The 27,169-nt window shown below is 41.3% G+C and overlaps 1 protein-coding gene across 1 annotated transcript in view; it reads right to left on the minus strand.

Annotated features, from left to right (window-relative positions):
• sgcz (sarcoglycan zeta) overlaps positions 1 to 27,169 on the minus strand; it is a 192,481-nt gene that overhangs the window by 12,386 nt on the left and 152,926 nt on the right. The window contains exon 6 of the mRNA XM_078282019.1: positions 12,515 to 12,638. Coding sequence (XP_078138145.1) covers positions 12,515 to 12,638 — 124 coding nt within the window. The remainder of the gene's footprint in view (positions 1 to 12,514; positions 12,639 to 27,169) is intronic.

Raw genomic sequence — 27,169 nt, forward strand, 5'->3', positions numbered from 1 at the left:
AAACCCTGTAAAGAAGATGTAACCATGGGAAAATTCACTTGTATTACATTAACTGAGCTTTGCAAGACTGTCACCGAGTGTAACTCCTCCACCTCATGTATTGACCCTGTACCTACAGCATTTTTTAAGCGGGTGTTCGATAGTGTTTCAAGTCATGTCCTGAAGATTATAAATACATCCCTTCAAACAGGCATCTTCCCAGATGCATTCAAAACAGCTGTTGTAAAACCCTTACTAAAGAAACCCAACCTAGATGGTAATGCACTGACAAGCTATAGGCCGATATCCAACCTTCCATTCATTAGTAAGATACTTGAAAAGGTAGTTTCAGTGCAAATAAATGCCTTTCTTAAAGAAAATAATATCCTGGAGGAATTTCAATCAGGCTTTAGAACATACCACAGCACTGAAACTGCTCTTACTAAAATAATCAGCGACCTCAGACTAAACTCTGATGAAAATAAGGTCTCAATTCTTGTCCTCTTGGACCTAAGTGCAGCGTTTGATATGATTGACCATGATATCTTAATCAATCGTCTTGAAAAGTTGGTTGATTCAGATCTAAGCTTCAAGTCCCACATTAACAAGGTGACGAAAACATCATTTTTCCACCTTAGAAACATAGCTCAAGTACGACCATTTATAAATCAAAAAGATGCTGAAAAACTGATTCATGCCTTTATTTCAAGCCGACTCGATTACTGTAACGCACTTTTTACCGGTCTCCCAAAAAAAAACACCGAGAGACTTCAGCTCATTCAAAACTCTGCAGCTCGGCTATTAACCAGAACCAAGAGGAGAGAGCACATTAGTCCAGTTTTAGCTGCTCTACACTGGCTTCCTGTAACATTTAGAATTGATTTTAAGGTCCTCCTCCTTATATACAAAGCCCTTAATGGGCTAGGACCAAGCTACATTGCTAACTCCCTTGTTCACTACCTGCCTTCAAGAACACTGCGATCATCTGCTGCCGGTTTTTTGGAGGTTCCCAGCAACAGCCGAAAGAAAATCGGGGATGCAGCCTTTGTCAGTTACGCCCCAAAGCTATGGAACACACTACCTATAGATATCAGGGAAGCCAGCTCACTAAATATTTTTAAAAGAAAGCTAAAAACTTATCTCTTCACTTTAGCCTTTAACTAACTATGACTTTCCCGATACAGGCCTTTTTTTTTTTTTTTTTTTTTTTTCTTACTTTGCTTCGCACTTATGCACTGCTGCACTTCTTTTAAAATTTGTATTTTACTTGATTTTATGCATCCTATGTACTCTATTTTTTAACTTTATTTGTATTATTATTTTACAGTGGATTTTATTTTCCATCTTATGTTATGCATTCCTCATATTTTTACTATTGTTATTCAGTGGGTTTTATTTTCCATCTTATGTTATGCTCATTCTATGTCTATTTTCATGTGAAGATGCATTTTATGTATTCTATTCTCCTCTTTATCTTATTCTCACTATCATTATCAAGTTTTATGTGAAGCACTTGGTGCATGTAATTTCTCTGTTGTAAAGCACTTTGAGCTGCATTTCTTGTATGAAATGTGCTATACAAATAAAGTTTATTATATTATATTATTATTATTATTATTATTACACTCTTAGGGTGCTTTCACACCAGCCTTGTTTAGTCTGTTTGAATCAAACCCCGGAGCGTTTACCCCCTTGGTTCGGATTGTTTGGGGTGGTGTGAACACCCTAATCGAACCCTGGTGCGGACCAAATAACCGCTCTCTGGTCCACCTCGAAGAAGTGGTCTCAGGCCGCTTCCAAGTGAACTGTGGAGCGGTTCATTTCTGGTGAGAACACCATTCGAACCAATCTCAGAGACAAACAAAAAATGAATAATAATATGATGCCCCATTGTTATTGCCATACAATGACACACAGCATCAATCAGTTCTACTATCTACTATGGAAATTTGCACTTTACGTCATTCCTGACGTGTGCCATATGCTGTCACCATTACGCGATGCCAAATGCCAAAAACTATGTGTCCCTCTCACCATTACGCAATGCCAAATACGCAACGTGCATGTCCCATTAATCGTCATCACACATTGCCAGTTGCTAAATACATAACCTACAACCAAGAAAACCAACACAGTAAATATGTAAAAAGCACAGCCCAGCAAAAAGTCATGAAAATAACCATCATCCGACGCAGTGGACGCACACGACGCACCCGACGTACAACGAACCCAACTCACACACACATTCTTATAATTTCAGCCGTCAAAAAATCTCTGGGAATTTATTTTTTCCATCCCGGGAGACTGAGGCTAATTACCGGAGTCTCCTGGCCAATGGACCGTTTGATTTTTGGCTTTGTGAAAGCAAACCGAACTAGCTGAAAAACAAAACAATGTATCATTCTCGCATCAGGTGCGAACCAAGGAAGCGGACTATCAGGTGTGAAAACGCCCTTACTTTTTACCTTTATTACAAGGGAAGAGTTTTCAATTAGCATACATGCGTGCCCTTTTAAAGCACTGTCATACTTCACATTCACACTGGGGAGCTTCCTAGAGAGCATTTCTGCGGTGTGTCATAAAAGTCAATGGAAATGAATTGAACTTCAAAGGCATTCCTCGGACTTTTGCCACCACTTTGAGCGAATTAAGGTTCCATGTTTCAATTTGTGAGAGGGTCCATTGTCTGCGAAGTCGTGGAAGAAGCGAGGAGCGAGGGGAAAGGACAGGTAGAGTTGACCTAGAGAGACCGAGAGAGAAAGAGGATGCGAAAACAAGTGATGGGCGAAAGTCGGCGGAAAAAGGGCCGTGGGTGCAGAAAGAGCGCGTGGGAGAGTAGAGGAAGGGACTGACTGATAAAGAGAAGGTGAAAAATAATCAAGAAAGAAAGAGGCGGGGAGACAGGATGGATAGACAGTGAGAGAGAGAGAGAGAGAGAAAATGAACCACTGAGAGAGAAGAAAATGAACGGGATGAGAAAGAAGGATAGAGCGAGTGAATGCAGGATGGAATGAGAGAGGGAGGGAGATGGAGAGAGAGAAAGGGAGCGGGAAAAAAAAAAAAAAAAAAAAGGCAAGGAGGACCGCAGGAATCCTGAGAGGATCTGTCAGCTCTCGTTGGCTTTGATTTTAATGGAAGCCCGCGCTCCCCTACCTCTAACCCATTTGGCCTTAATTCCAGCGCTGCTTTCCAAACTTTTTAAACTTTAATGGCCCCTTCTTAAGTGCCAGCTGCTGACAACATTGATTTGGCTTTAAGCCCCGCTGTCCCGCACGCCTTTATTTTCTCCTGCAAAATCGACAGAAACATCTATTTTCCGCCCGTCCTCCTCCTCCCGCTCATCCGATCCTCCCTCTATCCCCCCTTCATCCGCTCTCCTCTGTTCATTTGATGGTGTCAGCGGCCGGGGGAAAGCTTGTATGAGAATGGATGAAAAGGAATGCTATTTGGATAAGCTGTTCTTTTTAGGGATGTATGTTGGGTTGAGGGTGTTTTTTTGCTGCTTATTTACAGCAGGCTGGGTTGACAGAGAGGTGATATTTCTTTCGCAGCCTGTGGGAAACATCTTTGGTGCTCAGCGCTCATTGCTGTGATGTTTCTGCACTGCACTTCCCAGAGATCACCTGTCAATCAAACAGTGTGTCCAGTACTGTGACGTCTTTTTCTTTGCATTTTCTTTGAGTTTCTGTAGGTGGCGCTCTTTTCTTTGTCTGTTCAGCCATGGTGGCTATCAGTGCTCATGCTAACTACCCAGTTCTTCTTCTGTTTATTTCAAACCATCCACTGCTGCTGCTGGAAATGTAAAACACATCATTTTCTGTGCAGCAGAGGAATTCTCCTGGGAAAGACCTATACCCAATGCCGGGTGTTTGTGCTGCGTTCCAGACATGTCGGAAAGTCAGCCCCTTCGAGTTGGAGTTCCAATGAGGAAACTCAGCCAAGATTTCTCAACCCTAACATCACGTTAACATGGTGGCTACACTGAAAACGCTACACAGCATTGCATTTTACATGTTTATAATCCTTAAAATACACTTAAGTTCGACTTTCAGCATGACCTTAAATCTATCAAAACACCTGTGTGGTAAATTGTTAAACATACATTTCAAAAGTATAGTTGCACTTAGTTTACTGTGCTAACTAGCTAGCAAACGTTGCTAAATATCATAGCTTTTGTATTGAGAACAGTATTGTACATTGGGCACAGAATCTCGCGGGTGTTGTTTCTCGCCTGTTTTCCCTGAGCTGGGCCACTGAATGCACCGAGGTTGTAATTACAATTTACCAGCTGGGAATTTCCAACATCGAATGGGAACGTAGCATTAGCAAATGTAAAAGCTTTCATGAACCGGGTCTAGGTTGAATCACTATAGTGTTACACCAACCGACAAAAGAGAGTAGCAAAACGGACATTTATGTGAAGATGTCACAGAATATTACTTTAACAAATCACGAGTCATCAATATGTTAAAAATTATGTGACCTAGCGATCACGCGTTTGTGTCTCTAACTCAAGGATACCACACGTCCTCCTATAAAACGGACTTTTATAAAAATGGATTGCCTGGTCAGGAGACAGCTTTAGACATTACGTCAGACAGCACTCATGTCATAAAACGCTTTAGTGGTACAGTGCAATCTCTAGAGAGTCGAAGAGCCGGGACAGACATGCAAACACACACGGAGAACGACAGTTACGTAGACAAATGACAGAGCAGGCAGACTGATGGAAAAAACACTAGAATGGGATGGTTGCTTCTCCTCCTGTATGTCTATATGTGCGCCTGTTTGTATCTATCTGTCTCTCTACCTGTCTCCATGTATTTAAAACAATACTGGCTCTGAAAAAAAGGCTGCAAATGCCCTTGAGCGGGGATGATCGACTTTCCCTCATAGCGAAATCAGCTTTTCAAATGGCTGAATTCTACCTTTCTTACCGACGGTATGCAGCAATTCTCTGGACAATGATCAGTACTGTGAGTGGAGAATTGCATGCAAAATCATAATGCATACATATTATATTATAACTTAGAGCTGTTGCCGGTGTGGACACCGTTTGTCCTTGTTATTTTAGAATTTATTTATTTTTTTACACGTAAGTAAGCGTATGAATAAGAATAATAACGCAGAGGAAAAAAACAAAGGGGCTTATAATATAATCAGAGTACAAGATGAAAAACAAAAAGCAAGTGAGTTGGGTAACGGAAACGAATGAAAAAACAATACAAAAATACAACATACCTAATGTAAAACATGAAATCAAAAGAAAGTGAGAGTGTCGCATTTGTCATATTTGAGTGGGAGTTTTGAGTCGGGTGTGTGTTTGCTTGTGTGTGTGTGTGTGTGTGTGTGTGCAGAGAGAAGGACAGGCAGGAGAGAGAGATGATTTGTTGTCCTACTGAGGAAAACCTTCAAGTAGTAGCACCACTTTGTGGTTTAGGCTAAGACGGGTGTATTTTTACATCAAAAAGAAAGTCTAGTGCAGCTTTAAAGATGGACAGAACATTTAGTTGACTCATTCACTTTGACACTGACCACACTTGACATTTTTCTTAGACCTGCCTGCCTACCAAAATACGAATGAATGAATGTGATAGTTTGTTGATCCCTGTAGCAACATTCTCTTTTTGCTTACACTCAGAGGTCGAGGTCAGATAAAGAGCAGCATCCTTATAGCTGGTAGGGATTCAGTGTCTTCCTCAAGGACACTTCAGCAGGGTGAAGGCTTGCACCCGGTTTCTCTAAGCACCAGGCCGGGTATTGTGCTGTGCTGCCAGTTGCTTTGGTGACAGCTGCACAGTCACAGAAGGTTAAGGACTCATCTGTTTGGATCTCAGCTAGTATTATGTGGTGTACTGTTGTGCCTGGAGGTTTAATACAAGAAGGAGGTTACCCTGTTCCACTCCAGTATATCAGCTTGTTGGTATAATCATACCCCAGGTCCCTCAACCCTTACCATTGGCGGTTCTAGACCATTTCAACTGGGGGGGCCAGGCTGGGGCCAGCTGTACTGGTAGAGGGGCCAGTTACATTAGACCTTATTGTTCTCATATAGTTTTCGTCACTGCATTGCCGGCCCGGTTCTAGACTGCTTTGATTAGGGGGGCAGTAACAGATGTTTGTTGGTCATCAACTACTAGTGTTAATATGAGTGTTCTTCAGGACTGTAAGCTATAATGTTTGTTTTTATCTAAAGCCATAGTAATTAATACATAATTTCTTTAATTTTAAACTCACCCACACAGATCAGGTGATTATATTATGGTAATTCAGCCAATTAATGCACATTATGTTAAAATAGACTATATAACTATATATATATAACTTATAACTTATATATACTTATATATATATATATATATATATATATATATATATATATAACTAAAAATATATATATATAAAAAATAGCATAGGGATGTTTAGGACTACTCAACATGTGATTAATCAAGCTGTATGGGTCACTATATATAGCAATATATATAGCTATATATTGTGAGCCATAATAGCTTATTGATTGATCACACAAGTATCTAATTTATGATCCCATATGTGCGTTATTCTTATTTTCACATTACTGTACAATTTGGTGACATTATGTAAACCTGTTTACTTGCTAGAATAAAAATCCTCCTTGGAGAAAAAGGATAAGGACGAATATGAACTTATTGGATTCCTTACCAAAACCAGGGTTTGTATCCCATCATAATGGCCATCTATTTTTCTTGAGTAACCTTGTTTCTGTGTCTTTTGTTTGCCTTGACTGTACAGTACTTTGTAAACTTTGTTTTAGAAAAGTGCTATATAAATAAAGCTATTATTACTGTAATAATAATAACCCTTACAGAAAAGTCACATATGAAAACCCACATGTGAATTCAAAGCAAATGTGCCTTTTGGACGCAATAGTTTTCATAATGTGAGCATGTGAAATTTCCCATTTCCCATGTGAAAATGACATTTTCATCTGTGAATTGACTCTTGGCATGTTAAATTTTCACATGTGAAACAAATATTGTCACATGTAATGGCAATTGAAAACGTGAAAAAATGTTATATACACATAAACATAAAAAAACAAAACACTTTTCACCTGTTAATTGAAATTTTCACATCTGAAGTAAAAACTTTAAAATGTGATGTCAGAATACAATGTGAAAAGGGAATAATAATAATAAAATGAGATCGTCTTCAAAGCCAACAAACCTTCCTACACACACACATTTTCTCTAGGTCAATATAATTAGTGGACATTTCTGTACATTTATTTGCTGATAAGGTTTCACATGACATTTCCAAATCATTACCTTAGTGTACAGAGGGTTTCTTTTTTTTCTTTTTTTTGTGCATCTGGCTAAAGGATGCCACAGTAAAAAGTGACCAGGTTGAGAAGCAGTGCACCACAAGTCATTCATTTTCTAAAGCCTTTTCATGGTATCAAGCCTTGCCAAAGGCCCACATCGCAATCCATGTAACACCCTGCTTCATGCTATTGTTCACCATCAATAGGGAGACATCTAGTTATGCAGGGATGACAGAGAGAGAGAGAGAGAGAGAGAGAGAGAGAGAGAGATAGATAATGGATGAACAAAGAACAGAAAGAGACAAAAGAATGAATGAGGGAGAAAGAGAGAGAGAAAGAGAGATGACAGAAAAGAGGTAAAAATGATAACATCCCCCCACCCGTCTTTTCCCTATGAAGTGACAGCCGCAGTGATGTATAGCCCAGGCAGTGGGAAGTTAATTAGATAGGCTGAGTTACTACGAGATGAAGGACTGAGAGGAAAGGGGAGGAAAGGAGGGAGGGAGGGAGGAGGAGGACAGGAGGGCAGAGGAGATGAGAGGAGGAGAGAGAGCAAAAAGGCGAGAGAGGAGAGAAAAGAGAGGGAGACTAGCAGGGGAGAGGACATGGTCGGAGTTAAGAGGAGCGAAGAGAGTCGGGGAGGGAAGTGGAAGATAGGAGAACAAGGACGGGAGATAGGGAGGGGAGAACAGAGGAGAGGAGAGGGAGGAGTGGTGATAAGAAAAGGGAATAGGAGACAGAAGTGGAAAGGTGAGGAGGAAGGTAAAGGGGAGGAAAAGGAAAGGAGAGGAGCTTAACTCAGATACAAAGGGCCTCGATTCAATTGTGCCATCATCCAAAGGCATGCTAATATGATAGAAACACTGAAAGCGATATATACAGTATCCAGTCTCTTTCGACCTCTGTCGTCAACCAGTAGGAATTGCAACAACATTGACAAGTCTCATTGAAGTTTGTATGTCCACATAACACACAGCGAGTTAGCTAGCGTAACTCAGCCTTCTCCAAAACAACAGAAGTGAACGGGAACTGGTTCTTTAGAGTTTCAAAAAGGGCAGACAATGACCATAAAATTATTCCAAACAGCTCATGCAGCGTAATCCAAGTGTTCTGAAGCCAAACAATTGCACTGAGAATCCAGAAGCCCTATATTTATGGCACTATTTAGCGCAAGTCTTTAGTACAACTGTAACAACATTATTTTTTTAACCTGAATATACAGACATGTTTACTCATGCCACCGCTCGAGGAGCTGGATATCTCAGGCAAGGGTAGCCAGTGTTGGTCGGAGTGTGTGCATTATGGGATGTTGCATGTTCACGCTCTACTCGACATGAACACGCAACACCCCATGTGTGGGGACGTGTGGGTGTGTGCAAGCGTGAAAGCTTCCAAAAACAATGGTTTTAGTGAAAACTTGCACTAAATATTGGTGTAAATACAGGTCATTTGGACTCAGTGCGATCGTTTAGTTTCAGAACACTTGGACTATGCTGCACAAGCTGTTTGGAGAAATTGTACAGTCATTTTTTGCTCTTTTTGGAACTCTGAAGAACCAAGACCCATTCACTTCAGTTTTGGAGAAGGCTGACATGGAGCTGCACTAGCTAATTTGCTGTATGTTGTGTGGACATACAAAATTCACCGGTGTTTCCGTCAACATGAGAGTAAATTACAAAAGTTTCATTTTTGGGTAAACTATTCCTTTAAGTCACAGTTTTGCAATAGAGAGGTGTTCTAGCTAATTAGAGCAGTGAAACGGTAATATGTCATGCTTTTTTGGCTAAGGATGTTTTTGTTCCAAAACAGCACAGGCCGGAAAGTGAGTTTCAAAAGCCAGAAATCTCAGCACCTGGCAAAGTAATCATGGAGTCACAGGTTTTGATTAACTACACTATCAACCCCCCACTGATATATTATGGTCAATTTGTGTTATGGGGCAATAAAAATCTCACTTATTTCCCTTACAAGAAAAAAAGTCTTGATGTTCACTGCTCAATATTTCAAAAATACAAATGATTATAACATCCTCTGTCACTCTCTGGCAGAGGTCCACCTCGTTCTTGGTCCAAGGACAAGCTTTAATGTGTCGTCTGCACTGCTGAGCAGGTGACTGGATGTCATCTGCCCTCCATCAAGCAACTGCATGACACCAGAGCGAAAGGAAAGGACAGAAAGGCTGCCACCAAACCTGCCCCACCCAGGCGACCATCTACCCCAAAAAACTTTCCTCTGGAAGACAGTATCGGTTCATGAAGACCAAGACCACCTGCCACCTCACAAGCTCAGCCTTCCTTAGATTCAGCCCCCTGCAAACACCCACAATCCCTCAGGGTTCTGCCTAGATTCCCCGTCACCTCCTGTAATCCCACTATTATAACTGTTTATAACTGTGCTATTTATTGCAAGGGTGGAAGAAACAATCTACAATTATTCTTTTTACTTTAACTGAGTTGCTTTTTTGTGTACTTGTACTCGTACTACATGTTTTTCAAGTCCGTAATATTACTGTTACTTAAGTGTACAGCATGTTTTGACTGACATATTGTACTTGCTACATATGAAATTGTATCCATTACAGAGTTTTGCATCAGAAATTGGCATAATCATAACACGTCTGCATCCTGCACAAGCATGTTTGTTAAGTAACTAACATTAAACACTCAAAGTTATCCATGATATTAGCTTAGTTAACATTAGCCAAAAAAACATCCATCCACCTATGGTGTATTTGGTTTGTATTAGCTTGATTGTTGTCTAGCTAGTTCGCTAACCTTGCTAGCTAGTTGCATAGCTAATAGCAAAATAAACATAAATGTAGTAAAGGTATTGAATAATGGAAATTAGCATTTTCAGTTTGCTTTGTTTACTCTGAGTACAATTTAAATGAGCTACTTTTCACTTTTCCCCAAGTAGATTTCTACACCAGTAATTTTACTCTTATTTTATCTATTTTTACACTAAGCGATTTTCCCACAACTAGAGGGTGACAGAAACCGCAACACATTTTGTAAACACACAACAAAACTACTGGGCGATGGAAGCCCTTAAGGACAAACTGTGCATAAAGGCTAATGGCTAAAATAAACATACCTACAGAGAAATTTCGCCCGTTAACAGTCTCGCTTTGCCAGATTTTTCTCCCGCTGAAGGTTACATGTCCCACAATGACAAGTGAAGCAAGTTTACTAGTTTAACAAGTTTACTCGCTCGCTTCATGGATTCCGCCATTACCAGAATTTTTTTCAGCGAGGGGAGGGGGAGAGCGCCGCTTTCAAACAGCGAGGGAGGAGACAAGCTAGTAAAAAAAGGAAGAGCTACAACTCGGTCCGAACCTGACAACAAGCTTTAGGAAAGAGGTGAAAACAGCAACACAGCTGGCCCGTGTGTGGCTATTTGTTTAGATCATTACATCTCACGGAAATCTCCACGTAGCACATGCTAGTTTCAGGATTGGTTACAGGGTCTGAAAACGCTTATTGCAGGTTTAAGTAATTAAAATAAAAAGTATTTCAGCTAAGTAAAACCTACTTCTACTTGAGTAAGACATGTTGGCCCTCTTTCCACCCCTGATTCATTGTTACTCATGTAATATTTGTACAGCCTTGCACAACTCACACTGTCTGCACAACCCTGAGTAACTCCAGCCTTGGCACACCGCGCCTCTCTTCAGCCCCTTGAATTATGTCTATGTTCTACAAGGCTCATAATTTATTTCATGTATTTCATCATATTTAGTATAATTACCTCATGGTACACTGGTCCAAACCACTCTACACTCTCTACGCTTCCCTCCACAGCTGCAAATATATTGTATGCCACTCTGCCAGGCTGATTAAATGTATATTTATAGAGCGCCACAAGGACAAAATTCCTGTACATGCATTTGGTAAATACAGTAGTTCTGATTCTGATAAGAGGTTATTATTTTATTAAACATGGGTCTTTAGTTTGCCAATGGTATCCTCATAATCCAGTGATTTTTCTTGCTTAATTCAAAGCCAACACAAAGCTGTATCAGCACAGGTGTCACAATTATGACAATTTTAAAATTACATAATACTGCATTGTATTTTGTATGAAAAACTCACTATTTTTGCATTTGGTATTTCCAAGAAAATTGTAGACAATCAACACAAACTGCTCTTATGACATCCCGATAATTTCTTTCAGAATTCACAACTTTAGCATGTATCTGGGCACACGGGCAAATTTGTGTCTAAGAACTTTTCGCCAGTGGGGCCCAATGAGCGGAGTGGCCATGAAGAAATGAGAGGGGAGGAGAAAAGGAGAAAAGAGGAGAGGAGATAAGAGGAGGGAGGAGAGGAGAGGAGAAAAGAGCAGAGGAAATGAGAAATGAGTTGAGAGGAGAAGAGTATCAAACTTTCACTCTTGTTGTTTTCACAGACTTCTATTATCTAGCGCTCGGTGTCTGTGTGTGTGTGTGTGTGTGTGTATGTGCATGGGAGAGAATGTGTGTGTGAGAAGCGACGAGAAAGACAGTGTGTGTGTGTGTGTGACTGACAATGACAGTGACTGCGACGAGAGAGAGGCCCATTCTTCTGTTAATTACTGAGTTAATGACACACTATGCTCCACTGGACACGCAACATGGCAGGCTGACGCATACACAGACACACACACACGCACACACACACACACACACACACACAAGGATAATGGCAAAGTCTGCTTCGGTGCTCACGCAACGTGGCGGGCTGCTATGCAAAGAGCTTGACAGTGAGATAGCAGGCTAACAATGACACACACACACACATACAAACACACACACAGCAGCAGCGACTGACAGGGAACCTCATCAAACCAGCTTTAATGAAGTCGCTTCTCCCAAATAGAGGAGGGGAAGAAAGGAGGGATGGGAGGAGGAGGGGAGGAAAGGAGGACAAGGTCGCCTGGATTGATGACGCTCATTAGCCTAATAAGGTACTTTAATGAAGCGGGCCCAACACTATAGAGTGCCGCAGTGTCTAAAGACACACACACACACACACACACACAAGCGCGCACGTCACTGCTAGTTTTTGTTGTCTCTTGTATACACACACATGAACAGAGCTATTTTTGTCAGTTTCTCTCTTCTCTCTTTGTTTTTCTCTCTCTCAAACGGTGATATCCACACACACACCCCTGACCCCCCCCCCCACACACACACACACACACACACACACACACACACACACACTAACACATATTGATAACCCCGACACTCACCTCTCCCTCTGAGGACTGGAGGAGCAGGTCTTTCCTACAGGAGGCCTTGAAGTCTCCCACTCCAGCGCTGACCTCCACCCCCCTGGGCGCCTCCAGGGTCAGGGTCCGGGTCGGGGACTCCAGCCTGGGAACAAGAAACTCACTTTAATCATGGTGTCAGGTATCAGGGTGGTGTTAGGTAGTCTTGTGGCAACCATTAGACTGCCAACCTTTGTCAGCTGTTGCTCAAGGTCAATAACTATCCACTAGTTGACTTTGAACAAGGGGCTCAATCCTCAAGTTGCTCAGTCAACCAGTAGTAGAAGACTGGTTGTGTTGGTAAGTTAAACGGCCTTCAACATGCTGCTGCTGTAATAAACAAGTCAAGACTGAAGGGATTTTCCTTGTCATGGAAAGTTTGGTCATGGGGCAAGGAAGAACCGATAAACCTGTCATACCAATTGGCCTAAGGGGGTGTAGCTTCTCTTAAAAATGATATAATGTACAAACGGATTTTCACACAACACCATGAAACTTTGTATGTCTATCAGCAGACAGAAGAAGAGGCAAACCCTCCATTATTGGCCCAATCAAACAACATGGAGGCACTGGAGAACTCATTTCCGGTTTAGTCATAACCGCCCTGCTAATTTTACCAAAACTTGGTAGGCAGCCCTAATGACCATTGAACAGATATAGAGCTGATTGGTCGTATGGTGTTGCAATAATCGGCTAAAATGCTTGATAGTGGCTAGAATTCATGCAGGTGTATCTCATGTCCCATTTCAGTTACAGTCATGAAAATGTGTGCATCTCCTGGTGATGAAGTTGGTGAAGAAATTCTTAACTTTTGGTGAAAATCGGACATGTGGAACAGGCATATCTTGACAATTGCACAGTGCTGGCGGAGGTATGCTGTATGATGCTAGTGATAGTGATGGAAAAAAACATTTGTTAGATAAATAAGGATATAGCAATGTTTGTTCCAAAAGGAGCTCAAACGCACAATGGCAGAGTGAGGTGTCTCTGTAGAGAAGATAAGCCGAAGTCTTTCAGATCACCTGAATACCATCGTCAAACTCATACCAGGTTTTAGAAGCTTCACAGGTCATCGACTGCTTTATTGTGCACCCAGCAAATAGGAGAAAGTTAGAATGACTCCGTTCACGTCAAATATTTAAAAGTTAATGTTAAATGTTCCTGTTGTTGTGTAATATCTTTGGTGGGGGTTTTCTACAGTTCGTTTTTGTTTGAGCAGAGTTCTTGATTGATTTGGTCATCTCTTTTTTTGACACATTCCATCATTTCAACGTTCAGCAACCTTTGAATTCGCCCTTGTGCGCAGAGAACACCTGCAAAACAGAAATCTCCTCTCCGAGTGCCGCCCTGCATAAGTGAAAATTGTTGAATTGCATTGCTCAAAAGCACTCCGGCCCGGGGTGGCATCCACTCCCCTGAGAGGCCGTAGGGTTTGTTTGGGACTCAAATCTGGTAAAGTAACGGCAACACGAGCATGGTGGCTAGAGATAAGCACGGCGCTTTGGGCAAAGTGCTTCGGGCAAAGTGGACAGAATTACAATTTATAAGGCGGGAACACGACAAGTTCCCTCGCAAACAAGATCAAATGAGTACATTTAGAATAATGCTTTGCTCAAGGGCGCTTTGGCAGACATGCTTCGCCTTAAGGGCACTTTGGCAAGGGTGAGTCTCCAACTCCCCAGTGAGAGTTTAAAAGGGATAAAGTATGCAAGCTGTAGGGTAGATGAACTAAACTCAGGAGGTGCTTCCATTCTGTAGCACAAGAGCACTTTGGCTGAGGGTGATTGTGCAGAGCTCCTCCAGTTAACGTCCTTCACTTGACTCCGGTCCCCAGGAGGGAGTAAATGAATTACCTTCCTCAGAGGCACATTGGCAAAGGGTGATTCTCAGGCTCGGGGTTTCAATCTGGAGAAATAAACATTAGCAGCAATAGAGCAACTCCCTCGGCGGAGGTTTTTTCGGGGTTTGGTTGCACCCGGGTAATGAGCGTGCACATTAAAAGATATTTTAGTATTTCAGTAATGCTCCCTTTCTGCTATCAGGTTTATTAGAGTGTATTCTCTATTAGGTGGTTAGGCAGCTTTATTGCACTGGAAAAAATGTTCACCTTGACAAGTAATTTCTGTCTACTATTGAGTCTTAAAATGCTATGGTAAGTTAAGTAAGGCAAGTTTGAGAATTGTCTTGAAACAAGTGCCAATATGTTGTTGCCAATATAAGTGATGCAGATCGCTCCACTAGTATCAAGCTAATATCACTCGATTCAAATTTTTGAAATAAGCTGGTTTGCATTGGGATCAAGTGAAATTATCTTTTCTCTTGTTTTATGGAAAAGCAGATTTTACAACTCAGTACTAAACTAAATGACTTCTTACGATGGAGGTTTTCTTCAGTGTAATGAGCATCCACATTAAAAAGGAAATTTCAGTATTTCAACATTGGTTTCTTTTCCCTCTCAGTTTTATTTTCAGGGAGGTTCGGGTTTTATTAGGCAGTTAAGGGGGTTTATTAGACTATAAAAACTGTCCACTTTAATAAGTCATTTAAGGGAGTCCTAAAATTTGACTTAAAATAAGTGGAAAAAAATCTGAGAATGAGGTGAGATAATTTCACTTGTTTCCGATGCAGTTGAACCTGTTTTGAGAATTTTCTTGGAACAAGTGACAATATGTTGCAATCATCATGATCTTATAAAAAAGTTGTTAAAATGAAATGAATGAATGAATGAAACAGCATTTTTGGCGAGAGGTTGGCTAGTGGTTACATTTAGACAAGTAAATATGTTTGGGTTAAGGTTAAGGTTTGGGTTAAGGTTATAGTTAGGCAACTAAAACAACTTGGTTAAAGGTAGGGAAAGGCAAAAAAAAACAACAAAGTGGATGTTTATCTATTTCTCTTTTCATGTATATCTGCTTTCAAATCCCAAATAAAAACACAATTCAAAAACAAAAAAAAAGTTAGGGAAAGGCTTTGGTTATGGTTAAATAAGAAAATCTTTAGCTAAAAATTACAATTTGACTCAAAAATTTGAAATTTCCTTGAACTTTCCTTGAACTGCAGTTGCCAGCATTGAAGGCAAACGCATCCGCTCATCCACCACCCCGACCACAACACCCTTACTTTCCACTGCGCTACTTCAGTGTGACACTACTTCCTGTTTATAGTCGTGCCTCCTTCACGTAATCGTTTCGTGCTGGGAAAACGGAAATTGTAACACTTTACATGCCACCAACACATAATTTGTTTCAACAAGTCGTTCTCATTTCACGTATTTGTGTGAGATCAGGTTAGTTGCAGTGAGGCAGGTCACTCCACAAATAGCAAGATATTGTGACTTGTTGATTTACGAGTTGCTTTGCATTGGAATCAAATGAACTTATCTCGTCCTTTGGTAGATTTTTGCATCAGTTTTTGTTTGTTTGTTCATTTGTCCGTCACACACGATACCTCAGACACCGCTGACTGGATTCTGATGGAACTTGGGAAAATGATGCATCTCACCACTGACTGCATTTACATGACATCGTATCCAGAATATGATCGGTATATCCCAGATATCTTATCCGGAATATTCATATCCCAAATGGAATACAGTGTTTACATGATCACTTCATATTCAGGATACTTGAATATTCTGAATATTACCGGAATATTAATGTGCATGTAAACACACTCACTGTGGTCTGATCATTTCAAAATAGGCCCAATGGGGGCGCTACAATTACAGAATAAAACACATATTTGTTACTGATTGACTAATTTGTGGGGGGCGACATGTTGCCTTGTTTTAACTTTTTTTCCCACTTGTTTTCAGGAAAATAAGATTTTAAGACTTAATACTAGACTAAATGACTGGTTAGACTAAATGACTGGTGATATTCTTGTAGTGTGGGTGGTATTTAGAGCAGGAGAAAGACAGGAATGACAGCGGCGGGGCGGGTTTCAAGCCCACTTAGTCCACGGTCAAATTTTTCTCACAAAATTTCTGCCTTCTCTGTTTCTCCAAGCTAACCGTGGTATTTATTCTGGGTCGAGGGTAGAGGTGCCAGACTGTCATGAGGTAGATTAGAGGTGAGAGAGGGTTCGCTGTGCAGCGCTGAGCATCCCAGTGTTATAATAAGTGTTGGAAGCAGACACTTCAGATTGGGCCTGAGTTATTGATCTGTAAAGAAAAAACAGTGTATGCTGTACCAGTCAGAGGTTAAGGAGAGAGAGAGAGAGACAGGCAGAGAAAGACAGCAGAACGGGGAAGGAGAGTTGGTGAGTAAGTGTGGAAAACAGAAAGGGAGAGAAAGAGAGAGACAGACAGAGAGACGGAAAGAGAGAGAGAGCCTGCTGGTCCAGTCGATAGCAGTGATGTGAGGATCCTCTGCTGGTTTGACAGCAGAGGCAATTACAGTGATGCTGCTGCGGGCTGAAAGCAGCTCTGATAGGCAAACACACACATACCGGCTAACCATCTATCACTCTATGTCTCTCTGTGTCTCTCGCCCCTCTCTCTCTCTCTCCATCTCTTCAACACTATAGTTTTCTTTAGCCTCTATTTTAACTCACCTATGTCTCTGTTTTCTTCACTAACATACCGTCGACCGTCTACTGTGTATTCCCTCCTTCTCCTTCCTTTTTTCCAGTCACGTCAGGTGAAAATCTCGTATCTCCAAGATGTCAACTTTTCAGGGATGAAGAAAAACAGCTTGACCACTAAGTACTTTTTTTTTTTTAGTTTATCCAATGGCAGAAGGTTTAGACGGCTGAAAGGTCAAGCCTAACCGGGTAGAGAACTCTTTTATCTCCTGGGGTTGTAACATGTCTGATGACGTGCAAAATAACACTATTCAGTCCAAGGCTTTTCAGCCGCTAGTCGGCGACAGTGTGGCGGGATTTGCACAGGAGAAAAAAAAAAAGCACTATGTGATTAGGGATGGGACGATACACTTACCTCACGATATGATTCGACATGCGATATGGGATTCAGCATTCAATACAACCACGATACGATGTGATAAATAAAAGTTCAATGAGAACAAAGTCTGACTGTGCAGAATTCTGTATATTTCAGAGACACAGATCTTTCTAGCGATGGCATTGTCTTGCTAGAATGTAAACAACAATTTAAATTCAATTCAGTCATTACAAAGTGACAATAATATAATTTGGATGGAGAGCTTGTGAAACTGTGATGGTCAAGCGTCTCATTTGTGATTACTACAGCAGAATAACATGGAGCTGTTATCACCATTCATTTTTCTGCCCCACGATACGTATTGTCACATTTTTGTATCGTGATATATTGAATTTCGATATATCGTCCCATCAAACCAACACGTTTCGGCTCGTGGCCTTCATCAGGGTTTATGGTACAGTCTGTCTGAAAGTCCTATATATATACATAAGCACACTCAAATCAGCCAGTAGAATAAGACACAGTGGAAATTACAGCCAATAGGATACTGACACATAGTTTCACAGAGGACATGGTCATGTGGCAAACCAGGAGCCCACCCACTGGTTGCCACAGGATACAAAAGTTACCCTCTTCACTCCATAATGACATGAAGGCACAGAAACATACAAAATATAAAAGGTTACAGAATAAAATCAGAAGTAAATAGATAAAACATATTTTGTATCTACCATATTTCCTCTAATAGTGGCCTGTAGTCAATTAAAAGCCGGGTCTCCGATAATGGCCGGGGGCGTGGTCGACACGAACAAATAAAGGCCGGCCTCAAATACAGGCCGGGGGAAAAAACAAAGGAAACAAGACTAGGTCAAAACCTAGTATATGGCTGGACCGTGTCCGTCTCCTCTCTCCGCCGCTGCCTCTCCACCGCGCCCACGGCCCGCATCGATCCTCCCGATCCAAGCCCCGGACCCCCGCCGAAACCTCGGCCGGATCACCGGGAACACATCGGCGCCCAGGTTCAGTTAGCTTCAGTTAGCTTCAGCTTACATGCAAACAACGGTGGATACCGGTAAACTCCTGGTGCCTGTTTGTAACTGTAGTTTGTAGTAACGTACAAATGCCACAAGACGGCTCGGCCGGCGGAAGTCTCTAGAGCATGCTGTCGTCGATTACCGTAATTATCATAATGCATTGCAGTAACAAAAAAACGGCTACCTAACGTACCCCAACAGAAGCAGATCAGAAAACAAGGAGCTTCGTACTAAAATATGAGCAAATATATTTATCAAACAGAGGGAATTAGAAATAAAGTCCTGTCTCTAATATAAGCCTGCTTCCAATAAAGGCCTGGTACCCTCTGCAGTTGAGGTAAATAAAGGCCCGGGCCAATATTAGAGGAAATATGGTATTTACTTTTGGCTGTAATTTCCACTGTGTCTTATTCTATTGGTTGATTTGAGTGTGTTTATGTATATATATATATATAGGCTTTCAGACAGACTGTTCCATAAACCCTGATGAAAGCCACGAGCCAAAACGTTTGTTCCCAGTACTGCAAGTGTTGCTGGAATCTATTCTTCTCCAGTGTTACCTGCCCATTCCATGCACCTTGTCAGTAGGTGAAGTTGCACCAGAATTCCCTTCTGCCTCATGTACCTTAGGTTATCAGGTTTCCCACGGGCCTTGAAAATCTTTGAAAGTCTTTAGCATTTCTAGTTCAGGAGCGTCACAGTCTCTTTTTGTTACTTTATAGTTTTGGCAGCATTAATATAGGAACCGGCCGTTGGGAACTAGAGATGCGTCTTGGGCTGTCTGCATCGTTACACTCACTGTCTGTCTGCGGTCTGTATGAGTGTGTTCATGGCTAGGCTAGATAGGTTAGGTAGGTCTTTTCAACGTGTTATTTTGTGTCGTTTTGTATGCTTGTGTTTTATGTTGTTGCATACTGTATTGCATCATTTTGTTTTGATTGTTGATCAGTTAGATCTAGGTAAGGTTGTTCTGTTTAAAGTCCTTTGAGACATGCTTTTGTGATGAAGGGCTGTATAAATACACTTGAAATTGTGAATTTGAGAAAAGTAAGTCCTTAAAGGTTTTTGAAAATCAATGGATGACTTTGAAAGTGCTTGATTTTTCTTAATTTTTTTTATTATAATACAGCACCCAAATTCATCAGTATGCCTCAGCTCTCTGGACCTGGGAGCAACAGTTCACATCCTGAGGAAAACCCTGTGATGGCGTTGTTTTGTTTGTGTTGATACAGCAGCACTTTTTAAATGAACGATTTCGCCATGATTTCTTGACTTGGCAAGATCAATAAAAAACGAGGCCTCTATGATGTCTAATGCCATGTCTTACCCCAAAACACGCCAATTCTGAGTCCTTGAATTTCACAAGACCTTAAAAGCCATTGAAAAGTCTTTGAATCTGATGTCTAAATAAGTATGCGAGCCCTGAATGGTCATTTATGTTGATATGTTTTTTTTATGTTTTTATGCATCTGGCTGCAAGAAGAATTTGTCCATGACAACAATCAAGTTGAACTGAATTGAACTGAACTATGTGGGCTTTTGAAAGGGTTTCATAAGCACCATCAGTCATACATTTTTTCTCAACCCATAGAGGACCATCAAATCTTTCAATTTAAGTGAAAATTATCAGTCACAATTTACAATGAGACACATTAGCTATGTTTCCATTCAACAGTCAATCAAATTTTGAAGTGAACTTTTGAAATGTTTTTGAAATTACAAATTAGGTGCACTTCCATCAACTGGGTTGAAGCCAATAAATAGGCTTCCTGAATGTGGAAATATGTCAATAAACATTCATTAGAAAAATGAAATGAAAAGAAATGCAGTATTATAATGCACCAACTAATTGGATATACAACCATGATGGGGCTTTATATATGTATAACCTTTCCAGAAAGTTGTGGTGGACAGATATTTTACATCACTACATTAGTAGTCATGTGACAAATTTGTTTCCATCACTATTCATTGCATAATTTCTTTATCAACAAAAGCAAGTGTAAAAACTGACCAAATTTGCAGTTTCCATACAGCCTTTCTAATTTGATGCATCATAATTTGCATCAAAATCCGTGGATGGAAACCCAGCTACAGACGGACACACAGACACAATGTGGTGTCCCCTCTCTTTCTCTTTGTCAAAAAGTACCACTCTCTACCACTACCACTTTTCTCTTTTACTTGGAGCTATCTTTCTTTGGTCTCTCTCTCTCTCTCTCTCACACACACACACACACACACACACACACGCATAAACATGCAAGTACACTGTAAAAAAATGTCAATCTTAACAAGTCATTTAGTCTCTTAGAATCTTCTAGATACAAGTGTCAATATCTTGACTCAAGGCAAAAAGAGGCAGATCACAACACCAGTATCAAGATATCTGTCAACACTGACATTGTCATTCATGTCAATAAAGCATTTTGAATTTGAATTCTTGAAACAAGTTGATTTACATTAGGAGCAAGTGACATTATCTCACCTCATTGTCAGACTTTTTCACTTGTTTGAATGAAAACAAGATTTTAAAAGGCAGTACTGACTACATGACTTGTTAAAATGGATTTTGTTTGGCACACACACACACACACACACACACACACACACACACGCACACATATCTTCATGCCCCCCCTCCCTGACTGCACTGAACTGAGCATCATATCTTGCGACTGTCAGGTAAGTGAAAAGCCGGATTCATCAATGCCATCGATTTTCTGTTCCCGCTTTTCTCCTGCAAATCTGCCACAAGCACAAACGCTCATTCACATGCCTGCAATCTCTCTCTCTCTCTCTCTCTCACACACACACACACACACACACACACACACCGTTAAATAAAGTTTCTGGTCAGGTCCATGCGTGGGTGTGTGTGTTTTTTTTCTCATGGTGCAGATAGCGGAGTCGGCAGCTAAGCTGTTATCTCTGCAATTCATTATTATTAGAGAAAACTGTCTTCCCTCCCTCTTCCCTCTCTCTCTGTCTCCCCTCTCTATCTCGTTCCGATGCTTGTTCCTCCCTTTCTCTCTCCCTCTCTCTCTCTCTCTCCCATAGATCTGTTTTGACCTTCAGTCACGACAAGGCCGTTTTATACAGCGTCCATATTTGTCCAACCTGACAAGATAAGCAGGACAGAAATACATCAACATGAAATGGTTTTTATCTTAATTCATTTCTGGGGGGAGAAAAAAAAAAATACAGAAGGAGAGAGGAAGGGGGGGAAAGGTAGGGTCTCATACAAATAAGAGATAAGAATAAGAGAATAAGAGAATAAGAGAAAGAGAGGAGGGAAGGGGGAGACAAATGAGGGAAATGTTTGGCTTGTGAAGAGAGAATGCATAAGCGTATCATTGTTTTTGAGCACTTTTTTTATGGGGAACTATGATACTAAAGCATCTGGATGGCGAGTTTTGCAGTATAACTAACAATCCCAACTGCATATTTTCATTATGCTTTAGTTTTCTATGTCCCGATTTGCTATTCATTGTGATTTTATCCCATTTGCTAATCCCTATCCTCGCTGAAAGGATTTCCATTGCTGTTAAATATCGCCTCTGTGTCATGCCCTCAATGCACAATATCAGCTTGGTTTGCATCACTGAAACTGAGATCCGAGTCAAAACTAGCTGTGTTGAAAGCAAAAAACTTCTTCACTTCTGTTAAAGTTTGGAGTTGTATAGAGCCTTGAAATTGGGTATGAAGAAATTAAGAAGAATATGAAGAAAAAGAATGCCTAAAGTCAATTAGTGCTGCATGAGCATGACAAATATTTATGGATTTGCATTTCTCTGACTTTAAAGTAAAATGAAATTATGAAGAGAAGATAAATTCTATGTGTAATGTTGCTGAGAAGGCCTCGGCCAGCCACTGCTCACGCAAAATTTCCTCCAATTACCTTGATTCCTAAACTTTCTGAACGTCACAAATTCCACCATGATATGGCATTCAGCAAGGATAAAGGTCAGATTAAATAAGTGCTACAAAGCTCGCATTTCGGTAGGATTAGGCTCGATGTCTTCAATGTGTCTTTTTTTTTTTATTCCACAATCCCTCCTTCAATCAGAGAGATTGACAAGAGTTCTTTAAGGGATCAGCGAGCGCGCCGGAAATATAATCTTACCAAACTGTAGCGAAGCGCCGCAGGGAGTGAGCTTTCTGAATAGCGCGTTGATGTATATTAAACGTGTCATGTCAGAAGACGTGAAGTTGTAAAAAGAGGGCAGGATAAGCTCAGTCGACATCGGCTAGCGTAAGCCCAGAACTTTTCCTCTACTCTCACAGACTATACATTTTGGGTACTAACTTCATGGCTGCTTTGAACATGCTGATATGCTTGTCTTTGGGGCAGCTATCAAAAAGAAGCCTTGATCTATCTGCAGTTCAGCAATGCCGAAGTTATTTTCCTCTATCCTGAGCTCATGACTCATTAAGAAATTCTTGGGAAACTTCAGGAAAATGTATGCTTTTGCAAAACAGAAGAAAAACAGAAAACACAGGCTGGTGTGCAGGTGCAGAGCAGAAGAAAACCTCAATAAATGGAAAAATAGAGTCCTTGCTTTTGCAGAATAACAACATAAAGGTCAGCGTTGAGGGAATCCACTTTTAAAGCGTTAAAACATAAATATGCTAATTTTTTTGTCCTTTAGGTAACCATCAGAAAGAAACCCACGGCCTATCAGGATTTCAGCAATGTCAGAAGTACTTGCTTTTATCTTGAGGAGCTCATAACTCCAAAGTCAGAAAGAAATCATGGGGAATCTTATAGGAAAATGTATGCTTTTGCAGAATCACAACATAAAAGCCGATTTTGATGGAGTTCCCCTGTAAATAACCAAAAGAACATAATATTTTTGTCTTTTAGGTAACCGTCAGCAATGCAATTGAATGATATCATGGGTATTTTCCATAATCTTGAGAACTCCTAACTCTAATTTCAGTAAAGAAATGTTGGCAAAGTTTAAGAAAATGTATGCTTCTGCAGAACTTCAACATAAAAGCCAATTTTGATGGAATCCACCTTTAAATAAGCGTTAAAACATAAGCATGCTGACATTTTTGTTTTAAGTACTTTTTCCTTCATCTTGAGACCTTATAACTCCAAACTCATTGAGAAACTTTAGGATAATGTATGGTACTTGCTGATATTTTGGTCTTTTACTCAACCATAACGAAGAAACCCATGACCTATCAGCATTTCAGCAATGTCAGAAGTACTTTCTTTTATCTTGAGAGCTCATAAAGTCCCCCACCAAAAAAAGTCTTGGGAAACTTTAGGAAAATGTATACCTTTGCACAATAGCAGCATAAAAGTCAATTCTGATGGAATTCCCCTTGAGATCCGACAAGCGTTTGCTCCTCTAGCAGAAGGATGCGACGGCATCCTTTCATTAGAAAGTTCCTTGTTCGGCGCTTTGTTGAAAGTGGTGTGAGGGGGGGAAAAAAATAAATAACTCTTCCTCCAGAAACTCCTGGAAATGTTCAAATCGGGGCTTCTCAGTGTGATTTATGTTTCCCGGGAGACCGGCCTGACATTCACCCTGCCCTTTACCTCTTTAGAGCCATTGAAGGCCATAGAACCTTATCGCCACCTTGCCATTTGGGACGCGAACCCTTAACCTTTTCACGCTAACTGCTCCGTTGTCTGGCTCGGCGCCCCCCCGCCGCCACTCTGTCCGAAAAGCACTTTAAAAACTTTTCAAATTTTAAAAAGTGTCGCTGAGTGATGCATCGAGACAGGACGTAAGACGGGGAAAGTGAGAGCCTTTGACTTTTGGCGAGGTAGATCCGAGACAGAGCGCTGAAATATGGCATTTCTAAGGCCCCCTGACTTGGGCGGCGGTCCCATCCCAGCGTGAGGGAGGGCGCTGCGGCGCGTTTAACTCGCCCCATGAATCCTGCAGGTGTAAAAAAAAAAGAAAAAAAAGAGTGAAAAGAGAAGGCCTTGGGCTGTTTCGAAAAGTTAGAAAAGTCCCTGCTGAGTTACTGAGGTGGGACAGGAGAGAGTCAAGGTACATTAGAGAACTGTCTTCGTGGAAAGGGTGTGTGTGTGTGTGTTTGTGTGTGTCTGCGAGAGAGCTGGAGAGAGAAGTTCTGTGTGTGTGTTTGTGCGTAGCTGTTTGGAGTTAAAGAGGAGGTTATGACCACTGGAGAGTAAATGTTGTACTTCGGCAACTCCGAGTGCTTAAATCTGAATTTCAACCAGGCAGATTGTGTGTGCGCTCGCGTGCGTCCGCATCTTGACGCGTGCGTACGCGTAACAAGGACGGTCCAGGAAGTTTCCACTTAGAGTATCTATTCTCAGAGTGTGCATGTTCAACACCAGACACCTCTAGAGTGTTTATGTGTGTGAGTGTGTGTGTGTGTGTGTGTGTGTGTGCGTGCGGCATGCCCCCTCGCCGCGCTGCCCAATGGCCCGTACATCCGTCTGCCTTGACGCGTCGCACCCTCCATATTCCCTGACAAATCCTTGAGTCACTGCGAAACGACTTTCGGAGGCTCTCCCTGTCGTCCTCGCCGTGAAATGTAGCCGAGGAAATGGCTAATGGCAGAGCGAGCGCGGAGAAAAAATGTCAAGCAATTTCATGCCTTTGTGCCTCCGACGTGGCGCCAAGCTGATAATTTAATCAGTAGTGAAAGACTGGCTTCACTCCTCCATGACTTCGTCCCCCTTTCCATCCATCGTTCGTTGACTTGTTTTTGTTAGGTAGGGGAAATTTGGAACGAACGAGAGCGTCGGAAGGCGGGATTTGCGTAGAGACAACGGAGTGTAAAGAAAAGGAAGAGGGGTGAATGACAAAGGATGGATGGGTAAGATGGAAAGACAGAGAGATGGCAAGGTTAACAAGTCCAAATTGGGCATAGACACAAGTGGAGGGGAAGGACGGGACTGGAAAGAAGGGGAAGGCGGACACTATATCACTCCAATGTTAAAAATCATGTTTTGTCTCTTCCTATTGAAGCTGTCATAACTTTTCTTGTATTCTGACAATAAATATGACATACAACACATTGTTTGCATGACCAGGATATGGGGGCGGGACATAACATGGGGAGGGATCATTCAAAAGTGTAAACCAATGGGATATCAGTTAGGGAGAGAAACGTAGTTTTATGTGGTGGGAGGGGGGCGGGACTGTTAAAAAATCTGTGATGGTTTTATTGGTTGGAATTTGTATGTACGCCTCCTGGTACACGATGATGTCACCACTAAAGATTTTCCGTTTTCCAGGACGTAAAAGTAATGAGATTTTGAGAGATAAAAAAATACAAGAAAATAATTTTTTTGTCATTTATTTTGGCAAAAATTGTCACATAGGTGTATGGTACGATAAAAGGCAAAAAAGTCATTTTTCATCTCAGTGTGACTTTAAAATGTTCCTCCTCTTTAGAACTCCACTCTTTTTATCTAGGCACAGGATGGCGAGCTATTTATGTATACTAAGGATTATGGGACTAATCCGTAGCCAAGATGGGAAGATTCATACTTACCGTTAATTTTTCACAATAATACAACTTTTACTTCATTTCGTTAATGAGATACTGCTCAGTAAAGGACGTGACTTGCATAAAATTATGTTTTCAAGTGCTGTTAATCGTGACGAAGTGTGATAGCGTCCAGGTATAGAGGAGTGAAGTGTCTCAACCGTGACTGACTGACCTGAATTCACCTCTTGATGACCACGGTGTCACAGTAAAAAAGACAAAAAGAGAAGATATTCCACCTAAAATGAAGCAGAAAATGAGAAATATCAAGGGAACTGAAAAGGCGTAATGACAGAAATCAGTGTAAATCTAATAAATGAATGCCTATCCGTCTCTCAGTTCGTTTATGTCGAGGAAAAGGCGAGAGGCTGAATGCAGAACTTTTTATGCACTCGAAACAAAACTTCGGCTGTGTCATGGGAGTGCATGTGCTATGGGCTGTATTGAAATTTCGGCGACTGCGGTCCTATGTTTACGTCTTTTGAATGGCACAAACTAATTTCCCCTATGGGGGGAAAAACAGTTACACGACTGAACTGTTTCTATGACGAGAGACGGTCGCCTGCTGTTCTCAGACCGGAGAAAAGAAAAGAAAGGGAGAGGGATGCAGATTTTCCTGATGGATTCACACACGGACAAAGACGGAGAGAGAGATGGGGAGAAAGAAAGAGAGGTGTGTGTGTGTGTGCATTCGCATTGCTCCCAGTCGTAGATCCTGTGAGGGCAGGAAAACAGTGGGACACTCTTCGCTCTTCTTCATTTGCATGGCCACAATATGCCATACAGCAGAGACCGACTGAAAACAGAACCAGAACACCCCCGCAAAACTTAAAGACTTTGGTGTGTGTGTGTGTGCTCTACCCATCTCCCGATTCATGCCTTCTACAATACCACCGCCTTTTTAACAGTGTGTTAAGGGCTTGACAGTTTACAGAAAGCTGATAAACTCATCTTTCTCAGGTGGAGGGAGCCAGATATGAAGTCACCCCTTTGGTAGAAGTAATATCCTTCATCTAACTCAAGAGTGCACTTTTGAGCGAGCTAAATTGGCGGTGTCGCGATCAATCGCGCCGGCAGACTCGAGGCTCGGCGCGAAACTGGAAAGAGAAATCACCTTAAGAGGCTGCTGTCCCCGCCTTTACCCCCGCAGTAATGACATTCCCCGCACTTGCGTTGCAGGTCTTGTTATTTGATGCGCCTTCCAAATGGTGC

Source organism: Centroberyx gerrardi, chromosome 3 (assembly GCF_048128805.1).
Source record: "Centroberyx gerrardi isolate f3 chromosome 3, fCenGer3.hap1.cur.20231027, whole genome shotgun sequence".
Classification (NCBI taxonomy): Eukaryota; Metazoa; Chordata; class Actinopteri; order Beryciformes; family Berycidae; genus Centroberyx; species Centroberyx gerrardi.